The 20,948-nt window shown below is 42.4% G+C and overlaps 1 protein-coding gene across 1 annotated transcript; it reads left to right on the top strand.

Moving 5' to 3' along the window:
- The first annotated feature begins 9,448 nt into the window (after positions 1–9,448).
- LOC147796316 (uncharacterized) lies at positions 9,449–17,658 on the top strand. The gene is made up of 2 exons (XM_087148275.1): positions 9,449–15,131; positions 15,633–17,658. Exon 1 carries the CDS (start codon positions 11,074–11,076, stop codon positions 11,998–12,000), a length of 927 nt encoding a protein of 308 aa, XP_087004401.1. The 5' UTR covers positions 9,449–11,073; the 3' UTR covers positions 12,001–15,131; positions 15,633–17,658.
- The last annotated feature ends 3,290 nt before the right edge of the window (positions 17,659–20,948 follow it).

Below are 20,948 nucleotides of genomic sequence, written 5' to 3' on the forward strand. Positions count from 1 at the left end.
TGGGAAAAATTATTTGGGAAGATAATTTTCATGGGATGGTTCCAAGTTTATTTAGAAGGGGGCTGTGTTAGATATATCATTACATTCAGAAAGGGGGTTTGAATATAACTTGCAAAAAAAAATTAGAAATATGCAAGAAAATTATGTGCGTACATAGCGCAAGATGAGAAATTGGCAATTTTTACGGGTAATATTGACTGGTTATTTGATGAACTAAAACTTGTGAAGCACACTCTGTGTACAAGTGGGGGCTGGGCATTGATGCTTGGCATGCATGAACTACTGGGGAGCGGGAACACGAGCCACAGTGCCCGCCTGTGGCAAGCCTAGACCTTGTGAACTTAGCGGGCGCTGCACGCTTTGCTGTGGCCGAGTGTCATTGGGTAGTTAGTGTTGTCGTGTGGGTAAGGCAAGTGCTGGGTGCCTGGTTATTATGTTAGATGGGATCCAAATACCCCAGCATGAATCGTGGCCACATAGAGCCGGGCTTTGAGCAGTGTGTGACCCAGCAAACTTGGCAGAGAAAGCCTGGTGACCTTGCTACATTTCAGCGGTTGCCGTTAGCAAAACTGGGGGAAAAAACTGGCAGCCAGGCAGGACGTGATAAAAATATCCCGCTTTCAAGGGGTTAAATTGGTGTGTAAAAGACTGAGTAAAAGATACTTTATTATAATATAGTCAGACAATATTTCTTAAGGGCGACGGGGCCTTGGGTGGTAATTTGCCTTCTAGAAGCTTCTGGAGTACACCACTACATGCAGTGTCCTTGAAGGGCTACCAACCCTCACCACACATTAAGACAGACAAAACCTAAAGTTATGCATATACATGTACATATATGTGCAAGTTTGGTGTTGGTTTTAGACTTAACAAAAAAATTTACACTTACGTACATATGTATGTATGGCAGTGTTTGGCTTGGACTGAAAAATAGGTTGAGAATGCTGGTGCAATGGAATGACTCCTGGCCCACATCCTTAAAATTGCATGCTATGTAAACTTGTTACAGGAAGGTGACTGTCAATCACCGTTGTGACTTCTGTTTACTGGCATACCCATATCTGATTTCTTTGCGTACCTCTGTAATAACTTTATGTGTGTATTTTAATTTGCCCGTGTCTAATTTATATGGTGAACAGTGTGTCAAAGTCAAGTCAATTTAGAAGTTAATGGGGAACATGCTCTTATTTTCTAGATCGTAAAACTTGAGATAATGAAGTAATTATTCACAATGTACAGCTAGATGGTTGAGTTGCATCAGGAATAGCCAAGGGCATGTTGCATGTCTCCTTTCATCATTATCTACAAATTAATCTTCAGTGGTCCATGTGCATGGTTTGACTCCCTGAATGATGCACAGATGTTTGCCACAATCACTTTAGACAGTTCTTTGAGTTTTATATAAAGAAATTGACTGCAGGGGTGATACTTGTATGTAAAACTGGGACCAGGGTTTTGTAGCAGGGTATGATCAAGGGTCATTGGCCTGTGGGGATTATTACAACCAACAAGCTACAGCTCCACTTGGGTTACACTACGCAGAACTCATTGCTAGCCTTGGCGAGACATGACAAAACAATCTCACATTTAGTGCCCATCATGTCAGGAGAACTGACATGGGAACAAAAAAAGGAACAAGCGGAGTATCTGCATGTAACATAGGCAGTGCATAGGGCATATACTCAGGAGTTGGCACATGGTGCTGAAAGCAGATCACATTGTGTGGAACACCAAAAGGGATAAATGTCTCAAATCACAAATCTGTGCCCTATCCGCGATAACAATATTTTGTAGTGTATTTTGTATTGTGCATGTCTGATTGGGTTGAAACCTTAGCACTTACTGCAAACAGAATTTTCTGGAAGGCCACAGTTGATTTTCTGTGGCTTTTTATAACATGAACGTAATATTTACATTTTTAACATTTAATTATAAATCCCTTAATGACATCATCACGAGGTAATTATTTTTGTACTATCTTTGTTTTAAGGTCTGTGCTTGGTGTAACTTTGATGACAACCTAACATCGCTAAATTACCAAAATTGTGCCTTGAAAATGTGTGCAAAGTCAATGGGCTGAAATAAATATTAAAAGTCAATAAAAAATCACTTAATGAGGGTGCAACCCAATGGCAGATGTACTTCAGAAGATATTGGGCTTTAAGGTGTGCATCTTTAATGTCACATGGCTTATTTCCTCATAAGGTCATCATCACATCAGTTCAATAGTCATCTATAACACTTCCCTGTCTAGTTATATGCAAAGATTTCAAACCGATAGGACTTATTCTTCAGAAGATATAGGGCTGTAAAGAGTGCACCATTGATATCAAATGACTTGTCTCCTGCTGACGTCATCATGAAATGAGGTCATTTTTCTTGTTAAACACTTTGATTTCAAATTATCTGCAAAGTTTCGACCCAATGGAACAGGTACTTCAGGAAATATGGGGCTTTGAGGGGTGCACCTTTAACGTCAGGTGATTTGCTACATGATGACGTCATCAAATCAGGTAACTGTTCATCGAAAGCACTCGCCTTCTAAGATATCTGCAAAGTTTGAATCCAATCGGACATGTGCATGTACTTCACGAGATATACTGCTTTGAAAAGTGTACCTTTAATGTCACATGACTTGTCACATGATGACGACATCATTAAATCAGGTCAATGCTCGTCTAAAGCATTCCCCTTCTAAGATATCTGCAAGGTTTGAAACCAATAGGACATGCACTTCATGAGATACAGTGCTTTGAAGAGTGCACCTTTAATGTCACATGACATGATCATCTGATGATGTCATCATCACATGACATCAATTTTTATCTATAACACGTCCCCATCTAAATACCTACCAACTTTCAACCCAATTGGACATGCACTTCAGGAGATATACTGGTAGCACTTTAAAGGATGCACCTCTTATGTCACGACCCGTCAGCTGATGACATTGTCATCACATGTGGTCAGTCACTGTTAATAAATCTTTCCTTCCTAGCTATCTGCAAGGTTTCAACCCAATCAGACATTTGCAATACAAAATACAATAGAAAGCATTATTGTTATTGCAGAAAGAGCGCAGATTAGAGATTTTCGACTTTTTTTTTTGGCATTCCATACAATGTGATCTGCTCACAGCACCATGTGCTTGGATGTTTGCCAACTCCTGAGTATATGCCTTACGCACCGTGCGCTGCCTATGTTACAGGCAGATATTGTGCATCCACGCTAACAGTAACCAATGCACAGTATGCGAATGGGATTTTCGAGTTTGCAAATATTGTAAGGGGATTTTTGTCGTTGGCACTTAATTCATCTGTGTGAAGAAGTACAGCACTAATGCAACTAATGCAGTTGACTTCAATGTTTTAGCTATCATCTACTGAACAATTCATGCTTAAGTTTGTTATGTTTGATTGTTTACCAAATTTTGAAGACTTAAAGGACTTTTTATTATAACTTGCGGTCTGATGACGTCATCTGCCGCAAATTTCACACATGTATAAAGTGGGTAAAGATTATCATCTACATCAATTTTCAGGAAATTCGGAAGAAACCTCGCCACAAACATCTATTCAAAAATCATTTTTCAGAGTTTTCAACCTATTGCTAGAGGGCGCTCGACAATTACGTGACATCATCAGTAGATGATTTGAAGTATACTGTACCCCAACAGACTGACATCATTGAAAACAAGTTGATACGATACCTATTACCACTTTTAAACAATAAGGCCACTTCCGGTTTTCCCCGGAAGGAAGGGTCACATAATTTGACTCACACAAGATGATTTAAAGACCAAATTATACTCTGCCACTTGACGCAAACTGAAAATTACTGAAGACTGGCTGTGGAACAAAAAACATGTTCAAAACCTAAATATAAAATATCGAAAAATCAATAAAAAATCAGCAGGTGACGTCATGACGTCATAAATTTGGCATAGTTTTTGTAGCAGGGTTTTTATTGGCTGCAACTTGAAAACATGTACAAAGTCAATTTGTTAAAAACACCTATGCAGAAAAACTTTGTTTAAACTGAAAATATTTTCTGAAATATTACTTGATATTTTGACTCTAGGGTGTATTTGTAATCAAAAGGAAAAATTTCGTCTGATTTCTCTTTCGTTCTGGCAGTAATTCTCGGTCTTAGTTGAGGACTACTCACTCATTAAGATCTATTAGTGTGTCGTGGAAAAATGTGTACAAACAATATGGAGGAAAAGTGCAGCTTCAACTTCATGTCATGTGACCCCTGATGCGGTCATTATGACTATTGTGTCCTAGGACCCTCCCAACATGATCGACTACAAGTGTGCACAAATATGGGATCTGTCCGATTGATCAATCTCAAAGACTGGCTGTCAAAAAATGTGCGCAAAATCTATGGGGAAAAGTGAACATTCAAAAATCAATAAAAAAATTAGGTGATGATGTCATCAGACTTCAAAATCTTGGCATCATTGTAGAACGGTCACTGTTTGCTGTAACTTTGATGACTAATGAAGATCGCCAAGTTACAAAAATGGTGGCTTGAAAACATATCCGAAGTCAATGGCCTAAAAATAAGTATGCATAAAAACTGCACCTTTAAATTCAAGTCACATGATTTGCATTTAAACTGAAACATTTTATGAAAAATTACTTGATATTCTGACTCTTCGGTTATATTTCAAATCAGACGAAGAGAAAAAAGTTATATTTTTTCTTTTGTTCTTATAGTAATCTTCAGCCAAAATTAAGGACTTCTCACTCATCAAAATAATGTGTGTGAGTACAAAAACATGTACATTACATGTGACACGTGACCCCCTTATGATGTAATTATGATGATTTTGTTCTGGGACCCTTTCTTCGTGGTGGACTACGAGTGTTCACAAATATGAAATCAATTAGATCGACCGGAGTCCCAAAATCTAGCTGTTGAAAACCTAAATATTCAAAAATCAATCAAAAGTCACATAATGATGTCATCATGACTTCATAAATTTGGACTTCTTTTTGTGTCAGGGTCCTTGTTAGCTGTAACTTTGATGAGAATTGGCGATCGTCAAATTACCAAACTTGTGCCATGAAAATGTGTACAAAGTCATTGGGCTGAAATTAATATCCAAAATCAATAAATAAATCACTTGATAACGTTATCATGACATCACCGTTCTAGACACATCTACACACAAGGGTCCTTCATTGATGTACCGGTAAGTTTGATGAAGATTTGAAGTTGTTTAGGAAAAAAGTCGATGCCAGGAAAAACATGTACAAAACAAAGGGTGTTTGGGTCATCATCAGAAGAAAAAAAAAGACTGACATGTATAAGACTGGTTGTTTTATGTATGTACAAGTCGTTTTTTATTTTACGTATTTCCTCATACCACTATATATATTTCTCTGAAATTTCCTTTATTTTTTTTCTTTTCATGTTGGTAGGAGGACAGACTGATGTATGAGGTCACATGACACTTTGAGATGCTGAGACGTAAGCTCTAGCAACAGGAGAACCAGGTCAAGGTACTGCGGAGAAAAAGAATATCAGCCAAGGTTATGCTACTGGATAAACAGAAGAGGTAGGGCTCATGTTAGTTGGAGGAGTCAATTTACAGTGTCACTCTTCTGTCTAGTCATTGTGCGTGTTACTTTATGTGAGATTAGAAATGTGAATCAAGAGCAAAATGACACAGATTTATTTATGACATCACAAATTTTTAATTCACTGAATTACAAGTGGGTAAATAGCATTTTAAAATGTTAAAAATTACACCAAAAGATAACAGGAGATGAATGTTTTGTTTGTCAAAAGACAAACACTGAGCTGTTTTGGGAAACTCTTTTGGTTTGATAAAAAAAGGAATTTGGAATGTCTAGGAATTGAACAGCTGTCATATAGTCCGCAGTTCAAAATTTTTGTGGGACCACTACCCTCCTTGCTACATCGTAGAGCATGACAATATACGCTCACACATGCTTTCCCAGCCATGTTTTGGAATTTTGCCAGATTCCCCTAAAATAGCGGGCCTCCGTTACATGCTTTACACGTACAAAGTATATGGATCGTACTGTTACGGCTCTTAACCCTACGGGTCGAATTGCTGGTATTTTCAGCGGATGGCATTTTTCTTATCAGCCGCGCACAGTGTGTATGAATACTGCAACCAGCCAAACATTTTAGACAATGGATGGAGATATTTACTCTAGCTTTCAATGGTGAATTGTAGACTTTAGCTTTTTGGATTAAGTTTTAGCAATTTTTAACGATTTAAAGGTCTTCTCGTTATATATAACTTCCAGTCTCATGATATCATCAGCCACAAATCTCACAAGTGTTAACTGGGTACAGATCATCATCCAAATCAATTTTCAGGCAATTCTGACAAACTGCGCCACAGACATGTATTCAAAATTCCTTTTTCAAAATTTTCAACCTGTCGCTAGAGGACGCTCGACAATAATGTAACGTCATTAGCAGAGATGATATCAAGAATACTACACAGTCAGTCCGCAGCGCATTGATAAGCTATTCTTTTAATGTGCACTGTATGCATGACGTTCTGTGCGTGACCTCGTTTTGAATACTTAATGAGCTGTCGAAGACGCATGGAATGGGAGCAAAAATGTTCATTTTATTTGCTGAATAACATTGGTATATTTCATTTGAAGAGGTAATCATTCTATCATACTTGGAAGTCTGCTCAGAACTTACTTGATATCTGGTGGGTAACATTTACAACGGAAAAAAGGCTTCAAACTTCAACAAAATAGCCATCTGAAAACGCCAAGATTTTCTTCTTTTGAATGTGACCACAGCCTGATTTCACTCTCAGGAACAAGGAAACATTGTATTCCTCTGAAAAGCTTTCCGTTTTGAGTTGATTTTCAGTAGTCTAGTCACAGTGCATGAAATTATAATGATCACCAAGAAAACGATAACAGAAAATTCCGCCATAACCAGCCGCAGTCTTCCTGCTCCCTCATTGGTCAAAAATGATCGATGATCGATCCACAGAACAATGCTAACATGAAAATTTTGAATCAACTTATTAGTGAAGTAGCTGATAAAAAGCTGGCAATCATTTTGAAGCAAGAAGTTGGTAGCCATTTTGAAATTAAATATTTGTACTTGGTGACTATCAAGGAAACCAATTAAAATATAAAGGCAATCTCATCCTTTTAATTTTGAGGAAAAAAGGAAGATCAACTGGATGATTTAAGCTTATTGTCTTTGACGTTACTTCTTTGGCCATTTGTTTGGCATGAAATTATTGCAAATATTACATTACAAAGATGTGTTCAATATGTTAATACACATTATAAGTTGTCCAATGAATACAGAACTGAAAACATACATACAAAAAATGGTAATGCTGTCTGTGTCTGATTAAGATCAAAATATTCTCAACACTTCCTTGGCATAGTTTTGACATTTAGTTCAAACAAATACTAAAAATATAACATGCCTATGGGTGACATGGCAACAACGAAATCAACTAAAGGGTGTTCAGATACTTGTCTAAACTACAAAAATAGTTAATACTGGAATGCAAAACATTTCAAACTACATACATGTACACAAAAATAATACTGTATGAATCCAGCAGTGCATTTAAATCTCTAAATATTCTCCACACCAGGCACAGTTTTTTGGCACAACACCACAAAACAAATATGAAATTACTGTATATAGTACGGCTGTATAACTTAAAGGCAACAAATATTTATGTCCAGTAAAAATACCTTTGCACAGATGGAATACTAAAAGGTCTTGGTATGTATTATAACTGTGCTTGTAGCCACAAGACCAGGGAGATTATTCTTAACTTGTACACAAACTATATGGAGTACTGTAGATAGAACATCAGCTGATCTGTGTTGAAGACTGCTGATCACGCCCTGAGTACACTGCCCCAGGAAATGAAATTTTGATTATTACAGTGTTAGTCAAATGATGGGTCTCTTTCCATCATGGTCTGATCTGAAGAAACCCTGGGCTGATGGCACCAGTATTCCCCAGCAACTCCATTGGGCATTTGCTGCCATTCTGTGTCGGTGAGAAAAACAACGTCACTGGCAAGATCACACTGTTGGGCCATGGCACTGTGACACCCCAAAAGACTTCAATGGGTGCTGCGGAGCGCACTGGACTACTGCGACACCGAGGCCTCAGACCACCACAGGCCATGTGCAGCTCCAGGTTTCGGTTCGGTATCTACTGGTGTGAATACCAGTAGAGCCTTCAGTGATAGCTTCTACCACAAAGTATCAATAAGAGACTATCTGAGTCTCTCAGTAAATGATTTCAAATGTAATTTAATCAAGTTGTTTTTCGTGGTCCTTCTGAAGAGACTTCACCTTCTCCTAATGAGGTAGCTCTTCATGTTACGAGGAGATTTCATCCTGCAACCAAATAAGAATTCCATATTTTCCTCAATGGCTCCAATATAATATAAAAGCAATGTGATCAAATTGAAAATTATCATTTCCTTGAATAATTAATACAAGTTTGGGTGCAGTCTCCTGTTAAAGATTAGACATCAGATCTGATTTATGAGGGAAGTACAAAATGTAACACTTGCTAGATCCTGATATGCAAAAGTTTCAATGCAAACATTTCGATGCAATTTTGAGACTTTTTCTTAATTTATTGGAGGCATAATTTTCTCTAGTCTTCTGCATTCACATACCCCTGCCCAGCCTACATACATGTATGCAAATTTCCCATGTGCCTATTGCAGTTCGCTGAAAAGACTTGATTATGCATGCTGCCCCCTGACCCACCACAATGCAATGCAGTCCCGCCGCCATCTTCATCCTTCTTTTTTCAGTGCCTATAGTTTACGGATGTGTCTTTCATGACTCCTCGAATTCTAGAGTTCCGTACCTTTCCTGCTATTGAATTGACTTGATTCCTGTTACAAAGTAAAGAGTGTTTTCTTGTCTATCGGTAAGAGTGCTTATTTTGTGTTTTCTTGTGAATCTTTTCTGCCCCATTTTTCTGTGCATCATATATAGGTTGGGTTGTGACCTACCGTGATGTGTTACGTAGGTATGGCCTTTAAAGGGTTGGAGGGCCCTTTGCTCACTATGTGGTGCGTGCGTTCGAACAATAACAGCCCAATGCAGTTCGGGACTGGCCGCATAGCGGGGCTTAGTGAGCCACCCTGCTCCCCTGTGGTGCGGTTTTGCATTTTTCGATTAGCGGCCTCTACAAGGAGAGACCCGAGTAGGCAGGGGCTGAGGCACCCCAGGCCTTGATTGTCACAATCAGGCAGACCAGAGTACTGTGAAATCTGATCAATACTCTCCGTGACTAGAGAGAACCGGAGTACCGCGACTCCTAGATCAAAACAGCCTCTATAGATCAGGTGGACGGGAGTACCACAAAGCCTTTGATCTCTGATGACCACTACCAGGATTGATCGGGCTGAGGGTGCAGTTCCGTAATAAAGCCCCCACCTACCCACCACCAAGCCAAGCCTGTTGGTATTCTGCCGTCGTCTTCTATGCCCACTCGCAGTGCCACAACTGGCGGCAGCGGCGCGGCCAAGCAGTCCGGGGGCCCAAGGTTGCAGGCCCCGAGGCTACACCTATTCATCAGGTTGAGTGGATTTTCCGCATCAATGCCTTTGATCACTATCGTTGGGAGTCAAGAGCCGTCCCTTCCTTTTATGCTGCAGGTTCTGGGCATTCCTACTTACCGCATCCCCGGACAGCCCCTACCGACTAATGGCTCAGCGGGGCCTGCAGGGCAACAGCCACTCTGAAGTCGGGCCAGTCAACTCCCTCCAGGCAGACAGCGGGCTCCACAGCAGGATTGCTACACTCCACCACTTCAGTCACGGGCGAGCCTACAACCCTGCATGCTCTCCAGCCTCCCGTTGCCTCGGACGATGGTGCCCCTTCTGGACTGTTACGTCGGCGGGGTTCCGCCACAGTTCACCCGCAGCTCCAACCCGCCGGTGGATTTCGGTCATGAACCTACTGATCTTGATTTCGGACATTCTTCCTAAGAGACAACCGACTTTTCGGGGGATCCTTGCCTGGCCCTTCCTCCGCCCGTGCCGGCTTCCAGTCCCCCCGTTTTGATGAAGTCCAAGAAGCGCAAGGCCAAGTTAACCTTCCTTGGTTTCTTCCTCATCCAAGGCCGGGAAGAGATGCCATTCCAAGCCGGATCTGCCTCCATGGATGGCGACTCTCCAGTCTCTTTCGGAGGCCTTCTCGTCGCTCGCCAGCAAGATAGACTCTAAGTCTCAGCCAGCAGCAACGGCGCCTGATCCGGATCCTCTCCCAGCTGTTCTGCCTTCTACTCACAGGCTTCCTTCTGAGTCCGGGGTGACTTCTGTCCACCCAGATCTGTCTCCGCAACAAGTTCCAGCGCCAGACCAAGCCTCGACTCAATGCAATCCTCCTCCCGCCGAACTTGGCATTCAACCCTACTCTTCTGAGGATGATGACATCGACTTGGTGGCTGGTCTGACTCAATCGAAAGGCCGCCTCCTTCTCTTTTAATGCGACATAATCCATGTTCTGGGGCTCCCATCATCAGATCCTGTGCCAACCGAACATGAATGTGCTTCATTCAAGCACCACCCTTCACGCCTTGAGTCAGCTGAGCCCGTCTTCCCAGAGATTCCACTGGACTGTTTTGTGTGGAAATGATGAATGCCCTGGCAAAGGATAAACAATGGCGTGCATTCCCACCCAGAGCTTCAGCTTATTACTGGTTTCCTTAGGAGGATGTCTCTCGCTTCCTGTCAACTTTAGATATTCCTGATGCTGCCAGAGACAAGATCTCATTTGAGTCCGGCAAGGTGAAAACCTTCTGGGATAGGGCAAAGCTACCCTTGACTTGTCCCTCATTGTTGCGTTAATACGGCACTCTGCTTTGGCCTCTGATGTTTGGCCTTTCTTCTCCTTCTGTTAGAGTATATTGCCCGGGCCTGTGAAGAAGACTCTCCGGTCTCTCCAGACTTTGCGGCCCTAGGTTTATGAGGCCTTGATGAGGGACTTAATTTGATTTTCGAACAGTTCACTTGCATTTCCATTCTGGCCACTTCTACCCGCAGATCCAACACGATGGATGCTATGGATATCACCTATGGGTCCGTCAAGAATAGGCTTATGGGCCTCCCCCCTTCTGGGGGAGGATCTCTTTGCTGGGAAGTTCACCGAAGTCCTTGAGTCGGAGGTAAAACGCATTGAGACTGCTAAGAAAATCTCGCTTCATGAACCTGCACCTCCACACTGTCAGCCTCTACCATGGCTGAGAAGACAAGCGAACCGGGCACCAGCGGCTGCTCACCCCTTCAGCCGTCCACTCCAGGTGGTTCTTCACGCCGTGCCCCCAGTCCTCTCAGGGGATGGCGTCGGTGACTACTTCCATTTGCCTTTGGCGGCTGCCGATCCTGAACCCGTCAACAGCTGCCTGGGCAACTTCACCACGGACAGCTGGGGTCCTCTCCACCATTGCTCACAGTTACTCCCTAGAGTTCATGAGCTCCCACCGTCTGGCACCGTGGTCCGGTGTTCCGCTCCACCACTCCATGTGACAAACTCATGCGCCTGGTTCAGGAGGAGGAGATTCGTTGTTATGCAAACGAGCCACTACGCCGGTGCATCCGAACCAGCTATCCACCAGCCTCCTTTCGTCCTTTTTCCTCGCACCCAAAAAAGACCCAGGAAAATGGCGACCAATAATCAACCTGAAACCGCTCAACAAGTTCATCAGGCCAAGACAGTATCGAATGGAGACTCTGAGCATGGTCCTTCCCTCTCTACCTGTTCTGTGCTGGGCCACCTCGATAGATCTACAGGATGCATATCCCGATACACAAGCAACACCGCAAGTACCTCCGCTTCGAGTACTGCGACCAGACTTTTCAGTTTCAGGCCCTTCCTTTCGATCTCTCAACATCACCAAGGGTCTTCACCAGGATCATCAAGACTCTTGCCGCCTACTTACGACAGCGCTACATTCTTATTTTTCAATATCAAGACGACTGGTTGATTGTTGGCTGCTGCCCTGACGAAGCAAGTTCTGCCACTTCTCTCACCCTCAATGTCATGACATGCCTAGGGTTCCTCATCAATTACGACAAGTTGGCCCTCGATCCATCACAATGGCTGACCTACCTGGGGGCAGCTCTCAATCTTTTCAAAAGTGGTGCGACTCCGTCAAGGGAATGCATCCTTAATCTGCAATAATGTGCCCTTTTGTTCCTGCGTTCCAAGGCTCTTCCGGCGCTGGCCTGGCTCCGCCTTCGCGGATTTATGGCCAGCTTCATCCACCTTGTTCCTTGGTGTCAACTGCGGATGCAGCCACTTCAACTACATCCCCTGTCTCGGTATCGCCCCAAAAGCGATCCAATTTTTACCTTGGTGTCCTTTTCTACCAGATGTTCACAACCGCCTCCTGTGGTGAACGGATGCGTCGCTATTCAGATGGGGGTCTCCCTTCCTCCGCTCATGCATCCAGAGTTTGGGACTCTTCTGCAACTAATACATCAACCTGCTGGAACTTCAGGCAGTATCCAACTCCCTTCGTCACTTCCAGCGGCACTAAGTGGGTCTCTCAGTTCAATTTCAGAGCGACAACTGCACAGTGGTAGCATACATAAACCACCAAGGCGGTACTCGCTCCCCCCAGCTTTGCGTCCTTACATGGCAGATCTTCATGTGGGCGATTGATCACAGGATCACTCTCCAGGCCGTTCACATACCGGGAATGTCCAACAACATAGCAGACGCTCTCTCTTGTGGTGCTGTCCACCCTACAGAGTGGACTCTACATCTGAGCATGGTCACCCAAATCTTGGCAGAAATCGAGCGCCCCATGTCAACCTCTTTGCATCGGTCGACAATACCCATCTTCCAACGTTTTCCTCCAGGTTTCCACACCAACGAGCTTGGGCGACGGATGCTCTTCAGGTGAATTGGTTTGGCCTTCTGGCGTACACCTTTCCTCCGATATCCCTCATTCCCCGAGTCTTATCCAAGATAGAACAAGAACCATGCCAGATTCTCCTCATCACCTCGTTCTGGCCTCGATAATCGTGGTTCCCGAGACTCACAAGGCTCCAGGTTCGTCAAACATTGATCCTTCCACACAGGGAGGATATTCTTCATTAACCCAGCTCAGGAATCCTCCATCCAGCTCGGAACGATCTTCACTTGACATGTTGGACATTGTCCAACGATCGTTCAGAGCGTCAGGCCTTTCTGGAGATGCTGCGTCCATGGCAGCATGGGGCCGACAACTCTCCACGCTCAAAATTTACAACAATCTAATACAACATTTTGCTAGATGGTGTGACAACCACGATGTTTCTCCTACCGAAGCTTCTGTTAGCTCAGTTGTGGACTTTTCATGTATCTCTTTCATTCGGGCCTCCATACTGCTACTATCCGCAACTACCGGTCGGCCCTGGCAGCTGTACATTCGGGGTTCAGTGATGGATCAACAATTTCTGATGACACTGCTATCCACTATCTACTTCGGGGAATGTCTGTCGAGCGTCCTCACATCAAATGCCTTGTTCTTTTTTGGGACCTTGGCAACGTCTTGGTAGTTGTTACCTCCAGATGTGGCAGTGAACTGCATGCCCTTTCAACTGCTGAAGGTCTTATACGCTGGGAGCTGCACGGAGTTCATCTTATCCCAGCCATCGAATTCCTGACAAAGAACCAGATGCCTGTCTTCCAGCCTCCGGACATTTTCATCCCTGACATAACCTCTCTTTCGGCAGATAGCTCCAACAAGAAATGGTGTCTGGTTCGTATCCAGTGGCAAAGGACACCATTGCTCGTTGGACAGTCTCGGCCATCATCTTTGCAAATCAAGACTGGCCAACTGACATGACGAGATGACTCGATCTCACATCAGAGCCCATCCCAGTGGGCACACGACGCGTGAAAGAAGTCTTTTTGCGGTCGTTATGTGGTCGTTTGTCGTAAAGTGGTCGTGACAAAAAAACGACGTCTTAAAGACGTCTTTTATCCTCGGTTAGAAACATTGCTTCAGCAACCATGACCACAAAAAAACATGACGTCTTTAAGACGTCGTTTTGCAGTCGTTATCAAATCATCGGTACTACACATACAGTGAAAGGAGAAAACGACGTCTTAACGACGTCTTTTTTCTCTATTTGAATTGTTTTCTTCAACAAGCAATACATGAAACACACGACGTCTTTACGACGTCATTTTACAGTCGTTATTAAATCGTCAACATACAGCAGAAAAAGAAAAAGATTTAGATAACCTTATGAAAATTTTGCACGGTGACTTTTAGTTTGTCTCGGATTTTGCCGGTTCTCACTCGGTTTCACCACGGTCGTTATCAAATCGTCAACATACAGCAGAAAAAGAAAAAGATTAAGATAACCTTATGAAGATTTTGCATGGTGACTTTTAGTTTGTCTCGGATTTTGCCGGTTCCCACTCGGTTTCACCGCGGAAGGTCAAGTCCCTCCAGAACAATGGCATACAGTGTATTGCGAAATCCCGCCTGTGGTCGCAGATGACTGTTCTGTTTGACTGTTCTCATCTATTCGTCAAGAGGGATGTGTGAAATAGCAGTAGTGCGAATGTCCATTTACAGGGAAATTTTAACACAAGAGGAACTGCGAGTGTGGTTTAGTACACATGCTTGTGATTTATGATTATTTGCAGTGGAACTGACCCTCAACCCCCTCGCCTGATTTAAAATAACATGACATTAAAATACCCCTACATTTAGAATGGATGAGGCTATTTTCTTTCATTGCCTGCATGCTCGCAAGCAACGACTGGCTTCAAGCGTGTGCACCGCGCTACTATAGTGGCTCTGGCTTAGTCTTAGCTGGTTCCAGCCTTCCGAGGAGACTCTGAGTATGCCGACTGGAACCAGCGATGGCACAGACTGAGGTCATGTCCAAAAGTCAAAACGGGCTTCCAGAACTACGGTTAGGTCTATTGACTTTGGCGTCTACACGTATTTCTAATGGAATAAAGATCTTCAGGTCAGGGAACCAGACTACTTCATAATTTCGTCCGTACTTTGAATTAAGAGAGCTCGAGTACATGTACATGTTCTAGTATCGCTGCAAGCAGCTTGTCCGTTTAAAGAAGAGTAAGACAGGTTAGGCCCTTCCTTAAAAGGTAAGTGCTTATAAAATGTAGTTCTGTTACGTATGGGCATTGTTGGTGAAGCAGAGGTCAGGCTTAAATGCAATAATTTTAATCCTCAACAGTCAACCGGGTTGGCCGCGGTTGTTTCCTACCTCCGTGGGTGGACTACAGACAGTGTTTATTCGTAGTCGTACGTAGACTCGCAGTCGTAGTGCAGTAAGGAGCATCTGGGCTAGCCATAGTGCCCTTACTTCAGCGTCATCAAATATGGCAAATACTATCAGCGTCAATAAATCTAATTTACCCTTTTAAGATTAAACGTTATACCGTTGTATTGGTGAGACTAAATTGTGAAAATGTAACGGCAGTACATGTATGTGATGCAATGTACAATATTGGCCACTCGATGTAGACATGTTAGAGACAGTTGGTGGCAGAAAAATTCTTTTTCATTCTCAATCACAATGAACATGCGCACTTAAGCTCAGACGTGGTGTAAACAGTGGTAGAGGACCGGTCTAACATTTGCAGAAAGTGTTGCATCACACGGCACAACAGTGTCTACAGTAAGACAACGAATAGCGAAGTACCTCAAGCTTAGTATTCCTACCAGAGACAAACCAAGAGCCCTGAGTAATTCAGCAGGCATGCCCACCGGATAACTGTGCGACCAGTCTAGTGCATCAGATGGCCTGTTTCCTGGCTGTTTCATATATTTCAGTGATATTTAATTTATAAGCATAAAGCCTATTTTTGTATTGGGTCTTATTTGAAAACTTTAAACCTTTTGTTGTTCAAGTAAAATATGTTCATTGTTTCCTCGGGTTTATTTCCTCAGGTTGAAGCAATGAAGGCTGTTTAAAGTACGGTAATAACAAAATTACACGTCTTATCGTTTTTTTTGGGGGGGCATGGATAAAATCTTTTGCGGCATTAAAACACGTACAGTAATTTAAATTGTAACTGACTAGATCATCCTGTTCCAGGATAGTCTGTTTTCTAAAAATTTGACAAACCACTGCATGAGACAAAATTTTCTCCAAAAGGTGTTCAATATTTCCATTTTTTAAATTCTAAGCCAACTCGATTGGAATTGTCTTATTAGTACAAGCATACATTTTTTCATCAACTGATGTCTGTTTTTCTCGCTCTCATAAATGCCATTACATGTACATCTAAAACGTATTTTACTAAGTCTTGCCTCGTTGGAAATGTTTTGCTCTGCCAAATATTCAATTACATGGCTTATACTACATGTACATGTACTGTGTGATTAATGTTTCCCATTCTTGCCTTGTCCGTAAAAGTAAAACCTTTAAACTGCTTTTATCCAGGAAGTGTAAACACAAGTGTACCTTGTTTCATCGTCACGTTGATCGTGCTGGGTGCAATTGTAATGGTCCGTCCAAAGCCATTGAATTTACCAGAAATATTATTGGTACATAATATTTGTGTAGACCATCATTTTCAGCAAAGTGTGCTAACAGGTTATTATAATGTGAAGAATGAGAGTTAAATAAAAAATTATGTTTAGTTGTAAACAGTCGCTTTAGTCAAAATTTATTTTATAGCCAGGCAGCGTGTTAAGGCATGTGAACTTCTTTTTATCATAAAAGAGTTAAAAAAAATTGACCCGTCCAATGCAGATGTCTTTTTTCCTTGATATTTGATGGATAAAAGATGTCTTAATGCTGACGTCTTTTACTGTTCAATAGCTGACGTCTTTTATTAGTCGCACTTTTGACGTCTTTTATTAGTCGCAATGTCGACGTCTTTTATTAGTCGCAATGTTGACGTCTTTTATCAGTCGCAATGTTGACATCTTTTATTAGTTGCAATGTTGACGTCTTTTATTAGTCTCAATGTTGACATCTTTTACTAGTCGCGATGTTGACGTCTTTTACTCGTCATAACGCTGACGTCTTTTTCTAGTCAGATCACTGGCGTCGTTTACTTGTCAGGATGCTGACGTCTTTTGGCTTTGCATATACGACTCATAAAAGACATTAATAAGACGTCAATATTGGACGTCTTTAAGACGTCATAACGACGTCTCGTGCCCACTGGGATGATGTTCGGGCCGCCTCTTGCGTCCTGGTCGTTCTTCAGAGATGTCTCCTTGGCGGACATTTGCCACGCGGCTGGTTGGAAATTTCCTTCCACCTTCACCGAGTGCTACCTGAAGGATGTCCTGCAGAGTGAGATGACTCACGGCGCAGCAACCCTACGCTCAGTGATTGGGACAGCATCCAGCACTGTCCCTCACCGAACAAAGAATTCCTGATCATAGATGTTATTCCTTTGCTCTAGAATAGTGAGTGTTCACTTGAGTAGCGCCCGCCAATGTTCTCTTGTAATTACTCTCCTGTCACCGACCCTTCTCCTGGGTAAGGTGCTACTCTGCATATGTAGGCTGGACAGGGGTATGTGAATGCAGGAGACTCCTCCCCACATAAGTGTGGGTCAGGTCTGCCAGTGATACTTACCCCTGTCCAGCCGCTCCCACCTGTCCTGCCCCACTTTGGCTCCGGGGAACTTCTCCGCTTTGAAAAGAAGGACGAACATGGCGACGGGACTACATTACATTGTGGTGAGTCAGGGGGCAGCATGCATAATCAAGTTTTTCAGCGAATTGTAATAGGCACATGGGGAATTTGCATATGTAGGCCGGACAGGGGTAATTCCAAGGTAATTCCAGGTTCCCAATTCCCCAAAGTTGTTTAGCCCATAAATTTTTGTTGACAGAATTTCACTTGTTGTATAAGCCATGCGAAGCGTGCTAACACTCATACTGTAATTGTCGACTTTCTTTCTTTGGTTAAATGTTCACAAATAATGCAATATCTTCCAAATTCATTCACCAATTTCAGCCATATTTGGACAGAATCTAGCTTGGTTGGAGTCTCATCATGTGTAGTTACTAGCATCTTTGGCCAGTGGACACTAGTTGTTTATTTTCTTCAAATTGCAAAATGCTTCTTTCTCCACAACCTGAGTCCAATTATTGTCAAACTTAGTCATTGGTATCTATGGACCAAACCTCATAAAAGGTGTTCAAAATTTTGCCAGTGGACACCAAGTGGTCACTAGTGGTTATTTTCTTCCAAATTACTAATATCTTCTTCTTCCACAATCTTAGTCCAATTATTGTAAACTTGGTAAATGATATCTCTGGAACTAGTGTCATAAAATGTGTTCATAGAATATGGCCACTGGTCACCCCGTCGTCAGCAGGGGCCATTTTCTTCGAAATAACAAATTGCCTCCCACCCCCCTTGGTTCAACTGCTGTAAAAGTTGATCATTTGCAGTTTTGGAAGAAGCCTCAGATTGGATGTTCACAGAATTTGGCCACTGGTCACCTACATGTACATGTAATGGTCATTAGTGATCATTTTCTTCCATTGCATGGTCGAATACTTGCCAGTTTTGCTGTATCTGGTATCGGTATCTGCCACCTTCCTTTGCCAATTTCAGCCACATCTGGACATAATCTTCCTTGAAATGATTCCTGTCCTAATTGACCAGTGTACAGGGTCAAGGGTCACCTTCATGTAGTGCTCACTAGTTGTCATGTGCTTTAAAAATACAAAATAACTTTTCTCACCCCAGTCATGACTAAGTCAATCCGGTTACATCTTAACAGGAAACACCATGTAGGTGGTTAATAGAATTTTGCCAGTGGTCACCTAATGGTCATTGGGGAGGTGTCATCTTTTTCAAAATGGTCAAAATGCAAAACTTGATTGTTTTCATCTCTGCAGCAAGCCTTATGTACGGTTTACATAGAATTTGGCCAGTGGTCACATGGTGGTCCTTGGAGATCACTCAATTTAGATCAAGCATATTAATGTAGGCCTTCCAAATTATTCAGCAGAGAGCCGTGATGTACATGTACATAGCCTCAATGTACATTTTGCACTGTGCACACAGCAACTCACTTTACGCTAACTGGCCACAGGCCTACGTGTGTTGGCTACTATGCACATTACGCTAATCGGCCACTGGCTCACATGTGTTGCCCATACATGTACCAGTACATGTACAACTATTAAACTGATTTACTGATGTTATTACATGTACTACAGTGTCCCAGATGATCACATGTGCAGCAACGGAAAAATTGAATTTGGTCCGTACCTCTAATATGTAGAGAAATCTGTGCAAAGCACATTTCCCGAACCAGACAGTACACGATTTCATAGGCCTCTGCAATATGGACTGCATTGTCCGTCCAGCTAGCTAGCCACATTCACCATGCTTAACCCTAGACTTGGATGAACCTTGTCATTTCCATTAGGAGGTCCCTGTGACAGAAAGACCTCAGCAGCCATCAGTTTATGCACAAAAATCTCTGCTCTTATATTCTTCAGCACATTTAATCCGCACTTGCCAGTAGTCACCTTGTGTACACCTTCAACATTTCCAAAAGCTGTTCACGGCTGATATATCCATGCTTCCGGAAGCACATTAGCTCTAGTTTAGGTTTTCTATTGATTGAGGCTGTTGAACTATTAAGGGCAATTTAACTATCTTTTGGAGCTTTGTGCAATGCATCCTCAGAAAGTTGCTCCAGTTTATGCCTCAGAGGCATCCTTGTTGTAGACACTGGTTTGGGGATGTCAAACAAGCTAGGTATAGCATTTCAACTAGTGTCAGCTGTTTAAACTGATTAGCTTCACTATCATTAAGTACAGCGGAGAGTTATTGTATGGGTTAAATGGGGTTCTTCTGATCAAGTCAAGCCGTCTTGTATATTGTATTCGCATTGGCATCTGGTGTTGAAGTAAACAAATAATGTCACTGATGAACAGACACAGCCCAGTTGAACTCTATTTCTATAATGCACAGCTACACTTAGATACATGTGTTGTTTCAAATAAATTCATGTAAGTGAATAGGATAAAAGGAATTGGATACTTGAATTGGTACAGACAATGATTTACGTTTTACTTTTTTTACTGGCATGGAAGCTGAATATAATATATGCCGCAAAAATTTTGGGAGGATTTTATCATGCCAAAAAATTAAAGAACAAAATTGTAACCAAATTGCAGGCTCATTAATGTACACTGGGTCCTGGTAAAAAACAAAAGTAGGAATAAATCTGCCGTATTAACACTTAGCCGTGTTATCTGGTTGAACATTTCTCATTCTGCCACAGCTGCTGTTTTCACCCAGCCAAAGCTTGGTTTTTTACGCACTTTTGAGCAGATAAAGTCCAATAAATTGGTTGAAAGTGTCAAATACCTGTCTTTTTTCCTGAGCAAACTGGACAAACTATCGTTCCGGGCACTTATTTGCCCATTTTGACAGCTAATCACCGAGCAGAGATGACATGCTGTCATCCACTCTGTGCATTGAATACAGCTCTTTATATGGTGCCTTAAGCATTCTGCTTGCTGGAATGAGAGCCACTGCAGCCCATGGCGATTTCATGCTTTTAGCTGAGTTCTTCATCTTGCACCACTTCGCAGCACTTTAATTGTTCATTCCCCTACTGCCTGCACTCACTGGGCCAACAAGGGGTAAATTTGCCACATAAGAGCAGTTTTTGGCCACTGAGGTTTTTCCTGAGCGGGAAATATTAACCTGCTCCCATCAGTTATTACCATGATGAGTTCTCTTCTTTGGACAACCATCTCCTCTGGCCTTTCCTAAAGGTGAAGTCCACTAATTTTAAGCCCCATTGAAAACAGTCTAATATTGGCATTGTTCAGGGCCCAATAATTAACATGCATACCAACTTCCCTGAGGTTTCTGAAACACAAATTAAATTATTGTCCGCTCCCTAATCTTTCAATTTCTCGTCAATTTTCTGTGAGTTAACCGATTACATTTTTAGTTG

The sequence above is a fragment of the Acanthaster planci genome, linkage group LG17, assembly GCF_054643075.1.
Source record: "Acanthaster planci isolate LZ-2023a linkage group LG17, COTS_SCS, whole genome shotgun sequence".
NCBI classification, from domain to species: Eukaryota; Metazoa; Echinodermata; class Asteroidea; order Valvatida; family Acanthasteridae; genus Acanthaster; species Acanthaster planci.

What these genes read in the sequence shown, in the direction of transcription:
- LOC147796316 (XM_087148275.1), top strand. Translation starts at nt 11,074, where the DNA reads ATGCTATGGATATCACCTATGGGTCCGTCAAGAATAGGCTTATGGGCC.